Source organism: Rissa tridactyla, chromosome 1, assembly GCF_028500815.1.
Source record: "Rissa tridactyla isolate bRisTri1 chromosome 1, bRisTri1.patW.cur.20221130, whole genome shotgun sequence".
Classification (NCBI taxonomy): Eukaryota; Metazoa; Chordata; class Aves; order Charadriiformes; family Laridae; genus Rissa; species Rissa tridactyla.
The window spans coordinates 164,787,711-164,807,015 of NC_071466.1; the positions used below are offsets into that span (position 1 = coordinate 164,787,711).

The window sequence follows — 19,305 nt, forward strand, 5'->3', positions numbered from 1 at the left end:
TCCAGTCATTGGCTCGTTGTCTTTGAACATCAAACAAATCCTAAGCTTTAATTTTTAAAAGCTTTGTGGTCTTCCTCTTGCTGGGCCAGTTCAGAAGGTAATCACTGAAGGCAGAACTGATGAAGGCAAAGAAACCAAAAAAGCAGCAGATAGTACTGTCTCTCTGTCCTTTTAAACAAATCAAGTTCGCACAAAACAAAAGGAGACAAGGTTAAAATGAAGTTTATTAGTTTTTTTGGTTTTTTTAAGCTTTTTTTATATAAAACTGTTTGTGAAACAGCTATTTTATTCCCATGGCAGAGTGACCCCTGAAAGATGCACTAACCCCTTTCTTAAGGCCTTAACAAGAAAAAAAAAAGATTTTTTTTGTTGTTGTTCCTTAAACCCAAATGTTTTAAAATTACATAATTTACAAAAAAACCCCACCCCAAATAACCATATAGTGTAGCAGGCTGTTACACTGACATTCCCTCTTCCTTCCTCAGGAAAAGCAAAACGTAAAATAAAAAAAAAAAAGGGCTAAGTGGATTTTCCTGATCAGTTTGAAGATGCACTGAGTCCACCAACATTCAGACTTCCTTCCCAGTTCCCCAGTCTGGCAGGTGAACCATCTCTTCCTCTCACCTGCCTTCAAAAACCGAAGGCAGCTTCTTGAAATCATCTGGGGGTGCATGTTGTTGCCACAAAGGGCAGAGACTGCTTTCCACATGAACAAGGTGTACAGGACATAGCAAGCAGCAGCTACCTCTTACTTCATGAGTCTCATGACCTAAGTCTCCAGATGTTTATCAAGCTTCCACTACTAATATAGTGTGTTTCTTAAAAACAATAACCTCCCTACCCTGCATACACAAGTACTGACACCCCATCACCTGCAACCATCTGAGCCTTCTTCCCACCACACCCTAAAAATAACTTATCATTGTTTTGTTTGCCTTTTAAAATTGAACTTCCTTGGATGTTGTGAGAAAGAAAGCAAGGGGAAGGGAGACAAGTCCTGTTGGGAGTACTCCCAGTTCCTCTGTTCTTTCCCGCAAAACGTTAGGCTCCACGGGCCTTGCGTTGATTTTGGATTGGGTAGTTACTTTAGCTACAGTTTTCTTTTTTAATTTATATGGGTTTTTGTTAATTTTAATCAAAAGCATCAAAAGGGATATAGCGCACCTTTCATTTAAAACAAAGTCTTTCAAGACTAAAAAATAGATCTTTATATATATATATATTTATCCCTCCCTCTTTAATTCCCCCCACCTGTTTCCTTTTTCCCCCTCCCCTTCCCACTGTCACTATGGAGATTGTGTCCATGGAAACAGCTGGTTCAGACTCCTTGGTCAGATTCTGTGATGTCATCAGTCTTGAGTGTGATGTAAGAATTTATGAAGGAAGTGCTGGCATTGGCAGGCACGTCGAGAGGGGGCATGGCTGCACAGTGGGAGAGATTCCATTCAGTCACGAATGTCCACCGCTTTTTATCTCAACAGCCTAACCTGAAAAACAAAGCAAAACAGTAATATTGGAATGGTTCCTTTCCATTGTCTGCCAACATGCCCCCACCCCCCCGCCCCCAGCTTCGGAATAACCCACCCAGCAGCCTACCACAGCAGTAACACCAAGAGCTCTTCAGTTTTGTGAACTGAAAATGGATGGAAGCACAACGGTGTGTAGTTCATAAAAGCAACTCCATGTGATAAAAAGTTAAACAACCAGCAAAAAATGAAATAAACCCAGCTACGGAGGAGGTCCGGGATGACAGGACGATCTGTGCCACAACAATGGCACAGCACTCTTCCAGAGCAGCTACCTCCAGCAGCCAGAAAGGAGCTCCTTTACCTCGCGTTTGCTCCTCATCTGGACTATGAAAACTGGGAACAGAGGGGACCAAGCACATTGAAATGCAATGACAGCTTCTGGGATGCCACGCTGCCCCTCAGGGACTGCACCTGAGTACTTTCATATAGGTTATCACACTACCATCCAATGGGAGCTTTCAGTGAATATGTAGCAGATAGTAAAACTGATATCAAAATTACAGGAGTCTGGCTGCAGGAACCAAATCTGGGAAATATCTAGCTTTCACAAGCTAAAGGTAAAGCTGCAATTAAACTAATTGGAGGACAGGTAATATTTCTTTCTCTTGCTTTTTGTTCTAATTGCCAGATTGTGGTGGTGGCAACGATTCACGGAAGGACTAAGCTTGGGATGCCTTTCACGACAAACGTGGTGGAAATGTCCAAATGCTTGGCGTACTTGTTTTCCCTGTCCAGAAATTCTCTAAGGCAAGAAAATGAACTTCATGAGTTTGCTGAGTTGGTGGAGGCTCAGTTCAAAATTAAAAAGTTAAAAATTCATTTCTCTAAGCTACAGTTCTCATTCTTAATCTGTACAGCCAAGAAAGCAAAGCTTGAAATAATACATTTCTTTCTTCCCTCTCCCATAACACAAGTGAGTCCAAAAGCAATTTGTTTATTTAGTAAGGTTACTTACTTTGATATAACTTAGATAAATCCCTCCCCACCAGCTAGTGAGCTTGGGAAAAGGAAAAAAGCTCTCAACATAAGCGACGCATATGGAAAACAGTTAACGGCATTAGAGGTACGCCTGGGAACGAAGGAACACCCATGTTCATTCATAGCTGGCAATTAAACTCCAGGAACCCTAACTAGGTGTGATACAGAAGTCAATGCTGTTCCGATTATCAGCACACCAATTAGATTACATCCCAGCAAGCCTACCTCTTGGCTGCAAATTTCCCCTCATACAAGGGTGCCAGGCTGAGAGCGAAGAGAGTCAGGCGAGCACGTATGAAAAACAGACGGGTAAGCCACGGAACTACAGCTGAAGGGGAAAGGAGGGAGGTTCCTAGAGAGTTCAGGCAGCTGACCTCTGTGGTATTCATTACTGTGCAACTGTGAGCCCTTGCTGAAGGAGCGTCGAGGCCGTGTTGCTGTCTCTGGCTCCTGTACAACTGCAGCTTGCCCATGCCTGGAATCGGTCCAGAGCATTAGGCACTGGCTCAGGGAGGAAACAGGCTCACCACACAGAGAGAGTCCTTCCCTATTCCTGGACAAGATCCAGAGCACCAGACTCACTCCCGCAGTCACTCTCCAGATCTGGATTCGATCCAAATGTTCTAGAGGCAACTGGCTCAGGGAGAGAGAAGCAACAGAGACAGAATACACTGACTTGCCTGGACGTTATCCAACACACAGGGTTTTTCTTAACTTGCTGGGCCCAGGAGTGAACCAGGACTAAACCAGCCCAATAATCCAACAGCCGAGTGCCTGTTCTATCTTACACTAAGGCCAGCAGAAGGGCAGCTCCTGTACTACCAGCACTGCTACGGAATTCCTCTAAACTTCTTTAATTATCCCAATAACACAGCAGTTTGGGTTTTGCTTTGGTTTTTTGTTGTTTTTTTTTTTTTTTTAAATAATTGGATCTTTTGGATTTGCATGGGTTTTATTTTAGGATTCAAGGTCACGTTGGAGAACTTCATCTTTAAGACATTCTCAGAAACCAAAGTGGGAAGCTAAATAGGACCTTCTAAGAACTGCTTGAGACAGAAGTGGATTTGGAAAGAAATGATGCGTTAGAGAGATATCTAGAGCACACAGTGAACATGGTGCAGAGATTCCGCAGCCTGCAAGGTCTTAAGCCAATACATTCCTAGGATATACAAAAAAAGAGTTAGCACTGGACAATAATGCAGGAAACAAAGCTGTGTAAAGGTCTCTGGGACACAGTAATGTTCACCAGCACCTTAAAGAAACGGCCCAAAAAATCATCACTGAGAAGACTTCTCTAGTGTTAAACAGTTGTAACAGAAGCCCTGTCTGTGAGACTATCACCCTGTTTTAACATTATGAGTTATATTGCATTTTACACTTTAAGAAAAAGAGAAAAGCTTAGAAGAATCCCAATGACCTTTACCACGGAAGGACAAAGTTACTCAAATAATGAACTTAAAATACTGTTTGTGTAGTAACTGTTTTAACAACACTCCAAAGCCAAGAAAGAATGCTGTTAAAAATGAAAAAAAAAAAAAAGTCACAGAACACAGCAGAGCTAAACCAAGTCAGCAGTCAGTCTACAAAGTGTTTATATGAAACACTACCTGTCTTCTAAAAGGGAATTGTGCGATTAGTATCTCATCCTTCACAGAAAACACCATTAAAAGCACTTCACAATTACTTAACTTGAGAAACAGGTAAGATTTTAAGGTAAGGGAGGTGCCTGGGAAGCAAGGGAATGACGGTAAGGGGGGGATTGTTATAATCAGCTCAGAGAACAGACAAGAAAGAGCAACTTCACCTGCATGATTTCAAGAAAGAGAAGCAACTAGCTTGAGTAAGAAATGCAACTGAGCAGGGAAATGAAGGCAAGAGACCTTCTTGGGCTGCAGTTTATGGGGAAGGGTGCCAGTAAGTATTAATTTGAAACCAAACACATTTCATTTAGACGTCCCTGTTGCCACTGAACGGCAATGTACTTGGTGGAAAGGAAATATATCCCAACCTCATCGCATTCCCTGGGCGCTAACTCCCACCTCTGTGCTATTCCCTCCTTGTGCCAGGGTATCTGCCCAGCCAGACAGTAAATCAGATTAGGAAAATGACACAACTTAGATGCTATCATGACAAAATACAGTTTCAGACAAATCAAATTCCCCACCAAGGCACAAGAGCACAACTGCTGCTTTCCCCAGCGCTGCTTGCTTACGCTGACTTACAGCAACTACAGCCCACCCTGGATTCAGAGCAACCGGAGTAAACATTACAAACTTTTGTGGCCACTTGTGGATATAGTTCCACTGCTTCTATCACCCATGCCTGTTTGCAAAACAGAGGAAAATGCTGGTCTGAAAGGAATGTAATGGGCTCCTAATGAGACTAATTTACTTACCCCTGTGTTTACATTTCCAAAAAGGGGAAAAAAGGGGAATCAAGATTACAACAATCTTGAACTCATTAATATTATTAATTCTTACTTACATACAAAAATTTATTTGGAACCTTACTATTATTCTGAAACTTATGGAAAAAAACTTTCAGATCCTTATGGACATGATGATGGCAATATGAGAGGAGATTTCCGTCACTAGTTTAGCTGGGAGAGTAATCAGGCAGTTGTAACAGCTAACAAGCTTTGCCTCTCACCACTACACACAAGGAATTGCTGCGGAAATACAAAAAAAACTGAAGTCACTAGCCTGAACCGAGTGGCAGCAGGGAAAAAAAACAACCAAACAAACCCTGAAACAGTTATTGCAAGTTTTCCGAATGTACACCAGAGCACCTTGATTTCTCACAGAAATGGGGAAGGCACTGGAGGTAAGGAGCCACAGAAGGCGGCAGGTGGAAACTGGGAACTCTCCCCAACTCACCTGTGCTTGCTTTTATTTCCATTCCCAGGAGTACACTTCCCCCCTCACCCCCGCTCCGACTGCTCTGTGCTGAGGCTGCCTTTCACCATCTTGTTCTGCAAGGAGGGAAGAGAGCAAGGAAGGAGGGGCTGACGGACCAGCAAACCGAAAGGAGGAGGAAAAAAGAAAATGAGAGAGAAAAAGAAGACAGGGGTAGGGAAAGTGAACATACAGAAAGTGAGAGAGAGAAAAAGAAGTCAGTATTGGAACCAGACATAGATTTTTCAGACAGAGTTTTCCCTGTGACAAAAGCAGGCAATTCCGCAAAAGTAAAGAGTTTGGGATATGAAAGCCTGGTTAATTTTAAGAAACACAGAATTTAACACAAAAAGGTAGAACAAGCTGAGAAACATCGCTTAAAGTCGCCCCACAGATGGCTTAAGACAATCTAAGACTGCAGTGCCACCAAAAGGTGAGGTATCCCATCCCCTTTCTATCCTCTTCAGTGCTTCGGCATCCTTATCAGTCTGCTGCAATAGCACTTGCTGTGATGCAGACCCACAGCCAGTTGGATTTGTGAGAGCAAGCTAACCCTTCAAAAGATGATTAGTTTTCAGACAGCGTTTTCCCTGTGATAAAAGCTGCTATTTTGCAAAAGTAGCACATTCAGGACATGGATGGTTGAAGCATCAATGCTGACAGAAGGAAATGGGAAAGCTCACTGGGGAGCACAGGGAAAGGCAGGACCAGTCCCTCTGGACTTCACTTGCTTATGCCTGAAGTGTCAAGCACAGTTAATGAGGCAAGAAGCACCTTTGCTCTCCAGGAGCCACTTATTATGATGAGGTGTATTTACCGGTGCGAGGCATGGACTGAAAAGGGATAAGAGGCATTATACTGGGGGACTTACATACTGCTAGCAGATTTACAGAGTTAGTTCTTCCACCCATTAACTACAGAACAGAAGAATGAGGTATTAGACAGGTACTAATTAGCTACTAATGTTAAACTGGTGTTATGTAAAAGCATAGTTTTAAATGGTCTATTATAAAGTCTTTCTTCCTCTCAATTGCTCACGTTCATATCATGCAAAAAAATTGATGCAATTTGTTCTCCAGTTATTCTAAAGGCATGGTTTTCAACCTTCCTGGTTCCTGCCTCGCGACTGGCTGGAACTCCCCTTTCCAGCCACTACAATGGAAGGAGCAGGGGGATCCTATAGTCTGCCCTCCAGAAGGATCTGGAACAAACCAGTAATGATCACTAAACCACTGGGCAAGGGCAGAGTCACAGCCAAGCAAATAAAACTCTGCTTAACTTGAAATAAATGATTCATATCTTTACTAAGCAAAAGCCAACAAACTTCAGCATCAAAGAACGGCTGCTGGTGTTGAATTTCCATTTTCGACGCAACACACAAAAAAAGATCTGCAGTGGGATAGTTTTGAATAAAATGCAAAATTTTATTGGCTCATGAAGTACCTTTATCAACTTCATTGGCAGTTTTCTCCCTCTCGCCCCCCAAGATTACTTTAGAAACCAATGTGCCTGCTCAGTATCTTCTCCAGGAGGCTGGATTCTGTAAAATGGTTGCTTCCTTTCACGGTTTGAGCATCATCATTGCAAGTACTCACAGACAGCAGCCATGACCCAAGCCAGCTATGAAAAGCTTTGACACTGTGTTTCCTGTAATACTTCAGGCAGTGGGCAGCAAAAATTAAACAGGCTTCAAAGACGCACCTTCCTATTCTCTTTAGTCAAGTATCCAAGGATGGGCAGAGGGTGGCACTTAGATAGCTGCATTCCACAGTAAGGGGAGCTCATCCTTCCCGTTTTTGTTTGGCAAGATCTGCAGGTTCATGTAGCACTAATACATCAACTTAAGCTTGCTGTACATTTTCAACATTATTCCACAGTTGTGAGGAATAATTTATTTTCTTTTATGATGAAAAGTAGGACAGTTCTGGATAATAGCCTGAATGCCCCCAGAATCTTCCAGCAGATTTTAAATACGTGTGTATAAATACATCATATTGTGACAGAACATCCAGAAAGGAACATGAGACTAATTCTTGTATGTTTACAAAAGACAGATTAAAGATAATCTGTGAAGACAAAAGACCACCAGATGTCAGTCTAATTCTAGGCAGAGAAGAGATATGCAGACAAGGACTAAATGGAGACTAATCCCTGCTAGAAAGCTACAGAATTCTTCCCTATTATAATTTCCTTTCCAGCACATGCCACACACAGTCTTGCACAATTCCTCGTGTATCCAACTGGCCACAAGAATAGCCATTTTTCTGGATACTTTTGAGCATTTAGAACTGGTAGACTGGTATCCACAGCCTCCCAAAGACCTATCTTCCCTTATGAGCTGGGAAGAGTATTCCCAGCACTGTATAACATTGCTTATATGTACAAAAGAGTACGTATTTTCTCCCTTGTCTCCTCTTTCCATACAGACAGAGCAACAGCAGTCCAGTTCTGCGCACCACTGTGTTTGCAGGCTCCATGGACATTCTGGTAAGGATGTCTAAACCCTAGGCAGAAGCAGCATGCTGAATCCATCACCAAAAACTAAAAATGATGATTGGGTCTCCTGAAGAGTCAAAGATCTACCGAACAACTGAACAGATACATTCATTGAAGGCTGAGTGGCAGGACTCAGTCTAGTTATTACGCTAAACTAGAACAAGGTGTTTCAGGTTCATCACTACACCGGTTCATGATGTAGGCTAAATGTTTCCAAAAACTGGTTGAAACTTTTCCATGAGCCATTTTAATTCCTCTTTGCATCCTCAGTAAATCTAAGGAGAAAAATCACTGCCAATTTCAATGTAGCACTCAAACAGAAACAGTGAGCAGAGTACTGATTCTATCACAGAAGTCAGGAAATGAAGGTGGGCTTTCTAAAGAGTCATCAAGGATCTGAAGAACAACTGAACAGATAGGGCAAAAACTTAATTTATCTTCTTAAACTCTCTGTATTCTTCTCAAGTTGATGTTTGCCCCCAGAATATACCACAAGCACACAACACGAAGAATTCATCTAAAAGCATCTCTGACTACAGATGTTAACCAGGTATAAAATTACTTATCCAAATTTAGATACCAGAAGAGGGCAGCAAAAAACAGGTCTAATCCAGGAGAGGATTCTTACCTTGTGCTTGGGGCACCTCACTGAGAAATTCTCTTCGTTTAGTAAACAATCTAGGAGGAGAAGACAGCAATTCATTACTTTTTTAAATAAAAACCAACTTGAATAATACATCACATGTGTTAATCTTGCCTCACAGGTATATTTTCCATTCAAAGATCTCTTATAGGAATACTATCTTATTAGCAGGTTCATCCCTTCCACCCCCAAAGTTTTAGCAAATAAAATGACTAAACGCCCCAAGTGACAATGTCACCTGGATTAACAAGCCAAGCCCAAGCACATCCCCAGTCTCCCCGATCCTCTGTATACAGTAAGAATCACAACACCAGGTCTACAAATCCTGCACCCCAACCCCCTTCAGCTATTCCAGCCTTCCTTGTTACAGCACAAGGAAGACAAATGCATTCATCTAATCTGAACAGACGATCCCTGCTTTACACTTCATAGGAAAATCGTTGCCTTTCATCCTTACCCCAAGGCCCTGCCAACATCAGGGGCAGAAGGGGTGTGTGTCTCTAGGTATGAGTGTATATGACAGTTTATTTGCAATCCCAAATCCTGGTGATCAGTTTACACTTTGACACTATGGCAGTCAGGTCATTCATGTTGCTCTTGGATCTGCTTCCATGACTCGTATATGTGAAGCTTCTATGATCTAAGAAATAGTTTAATTAATGATTTAAACCTATTATGGAAAGCAGGGCACCTATGTAGAAGTGCTTATTTAGGAACAAAATTAAACAGTACTATTGTTTAGAGAGCATTTCTTTAGTGGCACTGCCAGTCTAAGTGTTGCTTCCCTCTCACTCTCCCTCCCAGATGATGCCGCTAAGGGATGCTGAGTCAACAGCTCCAGGAAATTCAGTGCTCTGCCCACACCAGGAGCACCACTGGCTGGCTCTGTGCCTTCCAGACACCCTGTATTTCACCCTCACACCAAGTGAAAAAGCAGCTACTCTCCTGAGGGAATTCAGCTGCCTCTCCCCTGGGCACCCTGAACTGCAGGGCCACCTCTCAACCTGACCAAACTTCTGAGTTTGTTCTTTCCAATTGCCTCATGCACCGAAGGCAGGCTGACCGAGCACCATCACCACCTCAGCAGGTCCGAGCACCGTCACCACCCTCAGTGTGACCGACACCTAGAGAATTCAGCAAGGTGCTTATGACCTCCTGTCTGCTCCAACCTACTCCAATAGGTAGCAAGTAAAGAAGCACAATGGTAAATAAAATGTGCTAATTTAAAACGCTCTTAAGTATGTAGCATAACCAGCGCTACCTGCTGTTTCAATCTGCTGGAAGAGTTTAGCAGACAGCAGGAGACTGCAACTAAAGCTTGAGGGAAAAGCTTTCTAGACACCCAAGCTTTGGCAGAGCATCCCTCTGCTATGAAACGCTTATGTTTCAACATGAATGCCTCTGGCCTGAATCAAAGGGAAACAGCATGCAATAGGCTAAGTTACTCGAGAGATTTTAGCAAAGGGGAGTGAAACCCTTAATCCTGCCACAGATAGCAATTTCAAATGCGGTATTAGCAAATAACAGGAAATAAATAAAGTGTTGCCTCATTATAAGGGCAGGAATTGTACATTTAGACTACAGCATGAATTATCACTGCATAATACAGCAATCATCAAAAATATACACAGCAATCATCAAAAACATACACAGTATGTTAGAACAGGATGGAGATTTCTTCTTTCTTGGAAACCCAAATTGGTAATGAATGCGCTTCTCTAGCTCTTACATGAGAAAGGAAGATCATACAAGGATCAGGAAGAATTGTCAGAAACCTCATACCTCACGCCTGATCTGCATGTGGAGCTCAATTTCTTACTAGGGTTGGCATTTTCGTTGCAAATACTAATAGCAGATCCAATTAATAGCAATTTTTTTTTTGTTTCTCTTAAGGGACAACTATGAAAAATTTCATCAGCTCGCTGTAGAAAATCAGCTGAATACCAATAAGGCAAAACTTGTTCATCATTACAAAGCTGGCCTGGATTTCACTTAGCAGTTCCAAGTATTTTATATCACAGATTACAATTCATCACGAAGTCACCAGACACATAGCTATGATCAGTTCATTGTGGCAGAAAGAGAAAAAGAACCAAGCCTCGTCCTTGTTTGTGCAGATTTTTCTCCATAAAGAAGTCAAGGAAAACCTAAAACATTTTTAATAGGAGCAATTATTCTTCTGTAAGCTTCACGCTTTGTCTCACCCTCTGTGTTCTGCTTGTTACTCATCTTTAACGATACTTGTGAAGACACAGGATTTCTGTTCTCTGAAAATTCATTTTATTTTGCTGCTAGTCTTTTCCTCATTTACAGTAAAAAATTTTTTGTATGTGAAACTGCCTACGACATGTTGTGGGGACAAGTGTGCTGCAACAATCGGGATCTGACTCCAGGTGGGGGGGAACAAGCAGAGGGAGAGGATACAAAATTTCAGAAAACAAAGATCCTGTTTCCATGGAGACGTCCCTAAGACTAACTTATCTTGAGACATCAGAGGCTTTTCATAAATTTGGACAGACTAAAGCCAAACACAGACAATGTTAACCACAGTCATTTCCATATAAAAATTACTTAAGTGGCACTACTGATCGTGATTTTTATGCAAATAGCTACGAGGAGTTCAGCTCTCTTGCATCCTGTATTGCCAAAGATTACTTTGTATGAAAAGAGATTAAAAGGAAGGCTGAATTAGGCTCTATAAAACCATCCATATGTACAAACTGGCAGCTTACAAAGCCACATGCCTTGCATAGCAGCCAATTAGCAACAGCGGTGCAAAACCTGGCTCCTCACCAGGGTGAGATTGGAAGCCAACCATTGGTGCAGAAGCCAGAGCCCAGGTCGCACGGCAGGGACAACCTTCAGTGCTGCAAGTTACCAAAGTCAGTAATATTTCACCCTACAGACCTTTACAAAAAAAAAAAAAAAAAAAAAAAAAAAAAAAAAAAGTACTGCCTTTCAAATGAGGCACAGTAACTGGCAGGGTACTAACTTCTAATCCACACCAATGCAATGGTAAAAACACGCTCAAGAGTGCAACTGCCTAGGAGTATGGTGCGCATACTTTGTCTCAGCTAAGGCATGGTCGCTTCAGGGATGCTACAGTAACTCAGTCACACGCCAAGTGTTTAGGACTCTACATACCCTAAAAAAACCACTCCAGCAAGTGTTTCCTGATACATTCTTTTTTTAAGATACAATACCAATCATACACAGCATTCCAAAAGCCTGAGAACCCTTATAAATGTCAGCACAAAATTATGAGGGTTCAGAACGGATCTGTCCCAGATCCTCAATAAAGAAAGGTGTCACCATCCTCCAAAGCAGGATGGTCATCTTCAAATGAAACTAGCACAGAGCTCAAGGAAATTGAGAAATACCCACATCCGATTCACTACAGGAAAGACAGCAGCACTGCATAACCATAAAAAAGGTTTACAGGCAGACAGCAAGCTGAGGAAAGAGAAAAGAATGCTGATTTGCTTCTCAAGGAAGCCTACATTTTCTGCTTAGGCATAAATGAAAATCAAGTCCTATTCCATATAGCTTGCTTATTTCTGTTACACAGATTTATTGGAAGAGTGGCTGTAGATTAAGACAGCTTGATTACACCCACAGATAAAAGAAACTGCAAACAAGGTCTTTTACTGTCATACATACCATCAGGCTGAAATTTTGAATACTGAGATTCTACTTGAAGCTGGGCTCTTTAATTTGTTTTGGTTGAAAACTTCAGCTAAAGCAGCCTAACAATTTCCTTAAAACTCTTTCTTGGAAAAAAGTTATTCTGCCCATGTTAAACATCCCAGAAAATTTTCTCTGAGAAGCCCCAATATACCCTGATTTTCACTAGGACCTGAATTTTAGCCAAGACACGCTTTGCCAGCTTACCACAAAATCTGCAAATGTAACTCTTTGAAAGGAGGAATGGGGATTTCAATCTGCACATCCTTAGGAGAGGCTTCTTAGATCTTAGTTGCTAGGTCCTTTGAAAATTCCACTAAAAATACTTTTGTTTGAGGGTGGGCAGGTCTTTCCTATAAACAAACCTCTGGCCTCAGATTTAAGCACCAAACCCAGAAGCACTGAAGCTGTCAGGGGATACTCCTAAGGTTCTGGCAGCCTGAAGAAAGAAGGTGACCATTTCAAAACTGCAAAATGGGAAGCACCAGCCCAGAAGGCAGCAGAAGTGAAAATGTTATTAAGAAAGGTAATCTGGAACTGGAGAGAGTGGAGGCTAGCCGGATGATAAGACTACTGCTAGTAGAAGTTAGGAGCAGGGAATTAAGGATGAGTGCCAGCAGGAGGTGGCCAAGACTGAATCAAGGACTGGTTCAGCCAAAAGACTAAGAATTAGTGGGATAAGATGCAGAAAGGTGAAGATCAAGGGCAATATACAAGAACAAATGGAGACTAGCAGGGTCAAGTGTGACAAAGCGGAGTAAGAAGCCCAAAGATGAAAAATAGAGCTAGGAGAAAGAAAGAAGAGGAAGAGGTGATGTTAGAGCAGAGAGGAGGAAGCCAGAATGACAGTTAGAAAACTGGGCAAAGGAAAAGTTGGAAAGGAGTAGGGAGAACTGGGTCTTACAGAAAAAATGGGATAAGAAATTTGAGAAGTGGAACCTGAGACCAATTGGATGAAGAGCTTGTGGCTGGTGAAGTGCCAAAGGAATGGAGAACATATCAGACACATACAGACTTAAAAGAAAGAAACAGAAAGGAAAGTGTATAAAGTAAAGAAAAGTCTTTGTTCTCACTAAATCATACTCTTCCTGAAGTGAAATCAGAGATTCACCAAATATACCACTACTCTGCTATTATTTAAATGTTTGTGAAACGCACAAAGTATCCCGTCTCCATGAAGCTCTAGCCCACTAAGTGGCTTGCAATTTAATACTGCCATATTACTCAAAGGGGGGAAATTAGCTTGGAATGGTGCACTCTGACAGATGGCCACATGACAACGTGATGTCTCATAAGAAAATTAAAAGAAAATGCAGTAAGCATAGCCTTGCAACTTGAACACAAAAAGCTACTCTAAAAAAACCTCAAAGGTTGCTAAGTCAAGACAAATATGAGGAAAAGCCAAATTTAATGTAGCCCACTTCTACTTATTATATGGTAGACGTATTATATTACATTTAATATGGACTAAATAGTATGATTATATACTAGTTTTTGTACAGGAAACTGCCTCTTCCATGCCTAACACAGAGCTTCTCTTGGGAATCAGTCATGATTGTTCAGTAAATTTGTCATCTGGAGGATCCTACCACGTTTGCTGAAGTGGAGTAGAGTTAATGAGGAAGATATATCTGAAGAAAAAGGACAATTATCTTAATTTCGATACCTGTGTTTAGAACATAGAAAATGCTACATACTGTACCTAGTAACACAAAAATGCAAATTAAGCACCCCAAACTATTGGGAACATTCACTATAATTTCTTTTTGGTTTTTGATGGTATTGAAAAGAGCAGGTCACAAACCAGAAACAAATTACTAAACGCAATATGAACACAAACCTGATGGTTCTGTCCCTCAAATCTACTGTAAATATAAAGTTTGTTAATGTTCATGAAACTCTTAGGCATGACAGAGATGAATATCACAGAAAACTGCACAATTCCACTTTCAGAACTGAGATGGAATCATACGCAGTAAATAAAATTCAGAATCAGTGAGGACACCACATGCTCATGAATGACTACCCTTTCATCCTACAGGCTGAGGTAGGGCCTTATGGAAAAAGATGTCAGTCTTTAAAAAGGCAACTACTATCTTATAAGATAAATTCATAAGAGACCGAAATTAAACAGACACCCTAATTTCTGGCAATTTTTCGAGTGTGTGGTTTTTGCAACCTGAATAGTATCTCTTTAAAACCTTATTTCATGTAATATCAAGGATTCTCCATGTATACGGTGGTACTAGCAGTATTCCACTGCAATATTAATTTAATGAAAACATTTCTATTAGAATAAAACACGGTGCTCCAATAGGGTGGGATTTCACAGTGAGAGCTGCAATGCAGTCATTCAGAAATGAGCACACCTACTTCAAATACTCTAACATTTGAAAACCAGCATAAAATAGGTGGTGAAGCAAGTGGGCTGCTGTGGAATCGGGATAATAAACAGGAAGCTTGCAAGTATTTGCCAGTCAAGAGTTGTAATCCTGAATCCTTACCTGCGTGTTATCAGACTAACTTTTACATGATAGAAGTGAGTACCAGAGGAGGGAAATGGCAGGACATTATTCATTCTGAGCTGGCACTTCTTACCCAAAAATAAAGTTTATTTCCATGAAAAACTTTCACTATTGTACAATGCCAACTCACAACCCCAGGCTTATCATTGGAGATAATACCACCCAAATCATTAGCTTGCCCAACAATGATTGGATCCACTCAAGAGACTGGCTGAAATGCTTCTAAGGAAGGAGAAGGAAGGTTGTACTGCAAGTGGTACTGATGATTGTACAAACACTTTGCACTTGAAATCATTACTATGCCTATCCAGAGGAGTGTAACCCTGAAAGAGGAAACACCCTTCTGGTTACTTTCTGTTAACAAAGGTTTCTATTTTTTTGCAAGGAAATAGCGATCTGCTCTCATATTGCGGCCAAATTCCCCAAAACCAGGCTTTTTCTGCACTTTCAGGTAGATTCTTTTTCATTACAAGTTCCATCTTGTCCGTACAAGTTATTGTACACTGTTTATCTGACATCATTCCTCACCATTTATATTACTGTATCTTCATAGGAGGTGAGAAACAGAGGGAGTAAATTGGTAAAGTACCTTGGAATTATTTAGTGTTCTATATTTTGATTAAGCGTGAAACATAGTTAGCACGTCATTTGTTCTTACCTGCATCGATGGCACATGGGTAATGGTATCGGAAGGAGCAGCCTTTGTTGTAGCAGCCTAAGGTGGCTCCCGGTTCCTGGCAATGGGAACATTTCTGAAAGGGAAACCAAGAAATAGCAATGAATACTGCAATCATCCTTCTAAATATCTTCATTTTCCTGGGAATTTTATCAACCACGTTCCTGCACAAATTTCTTGAGTATCACAATGTTAGACTGTATCTTTCCACACTATACAAAGAAAGGCCTTTTGAATAGGCAACAACATTTCAAACAACAAACTTTTCAGCTGTGCTAACCAGGCAAGTGATATGAAATGTTAAAACCAAACGTTCAGAAAGAACTTGAAACCCTTCTCAAATCAGTTGCACTGGCCTATGTTTCAGTATGTGACAATGACATCAGTGTTAAAATTGGAGGAAAAGAGCTCTTCGGGTCTACAGCAGTTTTAAAATGAGAATTAACGTGACAAAGAATGATTTAGAAGATACCATTAGCACAAAAGTAATTTGGTTACATCATTTTCATTATCACTAGCAGTCCAAGAGATGAAGTCAAGTTGAACATTTTTTCACAGATGATCAAAGAAGACTTACTAGGAGAAGATGCCATCAAGGGAAAATACCTCACCGTCACAGAAATGGCGTATCTCCAAAAGAAACGCCTGCAGTGCTAGAAAGATGCTCATACGTTTATTTTCAAAGTAGTAAGACTCATCTGATGACCACATTCAATTTTCAGTTCTTAAATGCTATTACCTCAACTGGTCAATGATGTATTTAACCATGCTATCAGACAGATGTGAGTGCAGAGAATGAAAGCCAGTCATCCATTCACTTCATCCTGAAAGACTTAAGGAACGACCTAAGGAAGCAGGCCCATCATGCATCTCATTCAGACAGCAACTTCATTTCTTGAACGTATACAGTAAGTGATTTTCATTAACTAATCTAACATTCTGATGAAAGCTGAAATCTGACAGGTTGACATTTTTCCCTGCAAAAAAGAAAATAAGGCACAAACCAAAATAAGGCGGAAACCAACAAAGCCTAAGAGACCACTACTACTTAAAAATTAAAAAGCAAATAGACTACTGACAGAAAAAGAAAAGATGACCTACACTAACTTTTGAGTTATACTTAAGAAACACCAGAATTTTGGTTTTGCTGATAAACACAACGAACACCACAATAAGGCCTCGTATAACTGGTACAATTCATCTTGAGTTTAGGCTATAAGAAGTTGCCTTTGGCCACTGACTGCATACGGAGAGATGATGACAGTGATCTAAAAACTCCTTTTCTATTGGAAAAACTAGCGTCAAACTACTTGTGCTCTATTAACACTACCAGCAAGCTACACCTGTACTGCACACAGAACAGATGTGCTCGAACCAGCAATGCAGCTGGCACCGGTCAAAAGCATGGTGGTTCCTTTTACCGTACGGGGAGGCTCATATGCCAAGATAGGCCACATCAGCTAGGCCACACCTCTCCACATCCCTGAACAACATACATGTGGCAGCAGAGGTCTGCAGAATAGAGTGGCCAAAGATAACAGCCACAGCGAAGTCCCTCGCTCTGCACAGTAAACACAGTTTTGGTTACAATATTTCAAAAAACACTTAAGACTACACAACGGTGATTCTCTTCCTACTATTCTATGCTATGCAGAGATGACTATAGTTTGTATTTAAATGATTGAATGAGGATGAAAGCAAAACTAGCTCCAGCCATAAACCAGGTGGCCCTCTCCAAATCAAAGCAGATGCAACTAACAGAAAAGCTTGCGAGATGTCAGTTCTCATGACATCTACAACTGCAGTCTTGAATACTGCCTTCTATTTTCGGTTATGCCAAAGCATCCTGAGCCTCATCTTCAGCGCTCCCTATTAAATTGTGTCTGTCTTCTAAGCAGCGAATGTGTATCACGACAAAGTCCTGTAGTATTTATGATGTAAGGAAAGCGTCCCTGAGGCCTAGAAAGAGACACCCAAGCAGCTTATTTTTGCCTGTCAGAACACGAACGCTAGTTTCCAAAGGGGGAGAAAAAAAAAAAGTAAATCTAAACCAATATTTAAACGCACACCAAAATGTATGGACCTCTAGCCAAACTGCAATGTAATTCACTCTCTCATGACAGTAAAACCAGGTTTCATGTATAGAAAATGTCTTTTCCTGGTTATGAAGTCAAGCCTAGAAGAATATTATGTACTGGCAATAGTCCCGGATTCACCTATGCCAAGTATTCACAAAGCGCAGCTCGAGGAGTTCTGAACCACAGCTCTTTACCTGTACGCTTTATTCTCGCTTTTAGATGTGGCTGACTGAGATTAATTATTCTAACAGGACAGAACCCAAATTGACTATTCCTTTTGAACACAGAAATTAATTTCTAGTTTTGTTCCTCAGAGGCATTCTGTCCTCCCCACTTTATCTCTTCTTTGAAGTACCATCACACTGTTGCAACAGAAGAGGTGATTCTTCCCTGGAACACTCTGTCCTGTACAGAGCAGTCAATAAGAGCATAAGAACTACAGCAGCAGAGATTAAACCGCAGCTGTGTAAAATATTTCTTAACACTAAAAAGGCATGTCTTAGAAGAGTGTGCTGTGTGATACAACCGAAAACAAGATGACCCCTACCAAAATTTTTGATACTTTTCCAAATGTTAATTTAGTCTTTGAACTTATTCTTTGTTGCATCTAGCGTGGTTCATCTTGCTATTCTGAAACTTGCAGCAGAAACATGACAGGCATTTTGACGAATTCTAAGTGTGCCTGTAGCGCTCAGCTGAGAATGGGTACTGAATACCTTCAAAATCGGTTGTAGTTAGGACTGATTAGACAGGAAAAGTAGGTAGTTAAGATGCCAGAGCATGAGCACCAAGCCTTCATTTCCCTTTTTTTAAATCTGCCAGACCAACCAGATTATTACCAAGGTTACCTGCAGCTACGCCCACAACAGCAATTCCCCAGTGGACTACAATACCATTGACTGCTCAAGGCAGAGATCATCTGCTGCTGCTGGCTCCCCTGCTGCTGAACAAGTCTCCATTCTGGCAGATGCTTCTGCTTTTCACAAGCCACTGACAGTCTAATGGCCCCATTTCTTCTACCTCCTGGGACCCCCGACCATCTGCTTCTTTTAGGGGAAGCTGGGGGAACCACATACACAATAACTACTCTTTTCTTTCAAGTTCTTCCTTCGTGATACACCACAGTGACTGAACAAAGCAGACACCCTACAAAGCTGTATGGTTCTAAAACAACTTACTAGTCTACCACTTAATCTTTGAAAGAGACTATCACCATGTACTTTCCAAATATATCCAGGTGTTTCTAGCAAGACAGAACAAAGTGATTAAAAAAATTTCTGGATGGTCTCAGTCTTCTTTTGCAAGACATCACTGCTGTGCCTTAAAGGATAAAAAGATGCATAGCTCCTGCCAGTAATTTTTGTGGCTTTGGTCAGAACCATTATCCTTATATATTTATGTTTCAAACCAAAAAGAAAATAAGAGATGTACACTACAACTAGAAAACATTCTAAAACGAAAATAAAATCACAGAACTTCATACAGGAAACATACGAATTGGGCTTAATGACCACTGATCGTTCTCTGTGGTCCATGAGCAAATTTTCACCCAAACTCCACCATCCTGCAGCCGTTCACCAGCAGATGGTAGCAGCCTGCTTGTCACTTGTAAAGGAATTATAGCATTCTTAGCCAGGGAAACAGCACTCAGGCTCTCATGGGAAGAGAAATTCCTTTTGCTCAGTAAGCAGCCTGCTTAACCTCCCCTGCTTGAAAGAGCTGAAGGCTGGTACTTGGAGTGTGCTCCCAATGGGAGGTGCCAATGGATAGTAATCATTGCCAGGCATCTAATCAACTCCTGG

The 19,305-nt window shown here is 41.2% G+C and overlaps 1 protein-coding gene across 6 annotated transcripts in view; it reads right to left on the bottom strand.

The window, feature by feature from the left end:
- Positions 1-206: 206 nt before the first annotated feature.
- Positions 207-19,305, bottom strand: part of TCF20 (transcription factor 20) — a 130,130-nt gene continuing 111,031 nt past the window's right edge. For 3 of the 6 annotated variants that reach the window (XM_054191052.1, XM_054191042.1, XM_054191062.1), the window contains 4 exons: positions 15,408-15,501; positions 8,526-8,575; positions 5,384-5,511; positions 207-1,487 (listed from right to left, as the gene is read on the bottom strand). In XM_054191052.1, the coding sequence (XP_054047027.1) occupies positions 5,428-5,511; positions 8,526-8,575; positions 15,408-15,501 (228 nt within the window). In that variant the 3' untranslated portion in view covers positions 207-1,487; positions 5,384-5,427. The remainder of the gene's footprint in view (positions 1,488-5,383; positions 5,512-8,525; positions 8,576-15,407; positions 15,502-19,305) is intronic. The other 3 variants (XM_054191033.1, XM_054191071.1, XM_054191079.1) reach the window with 3 other exon arrangements.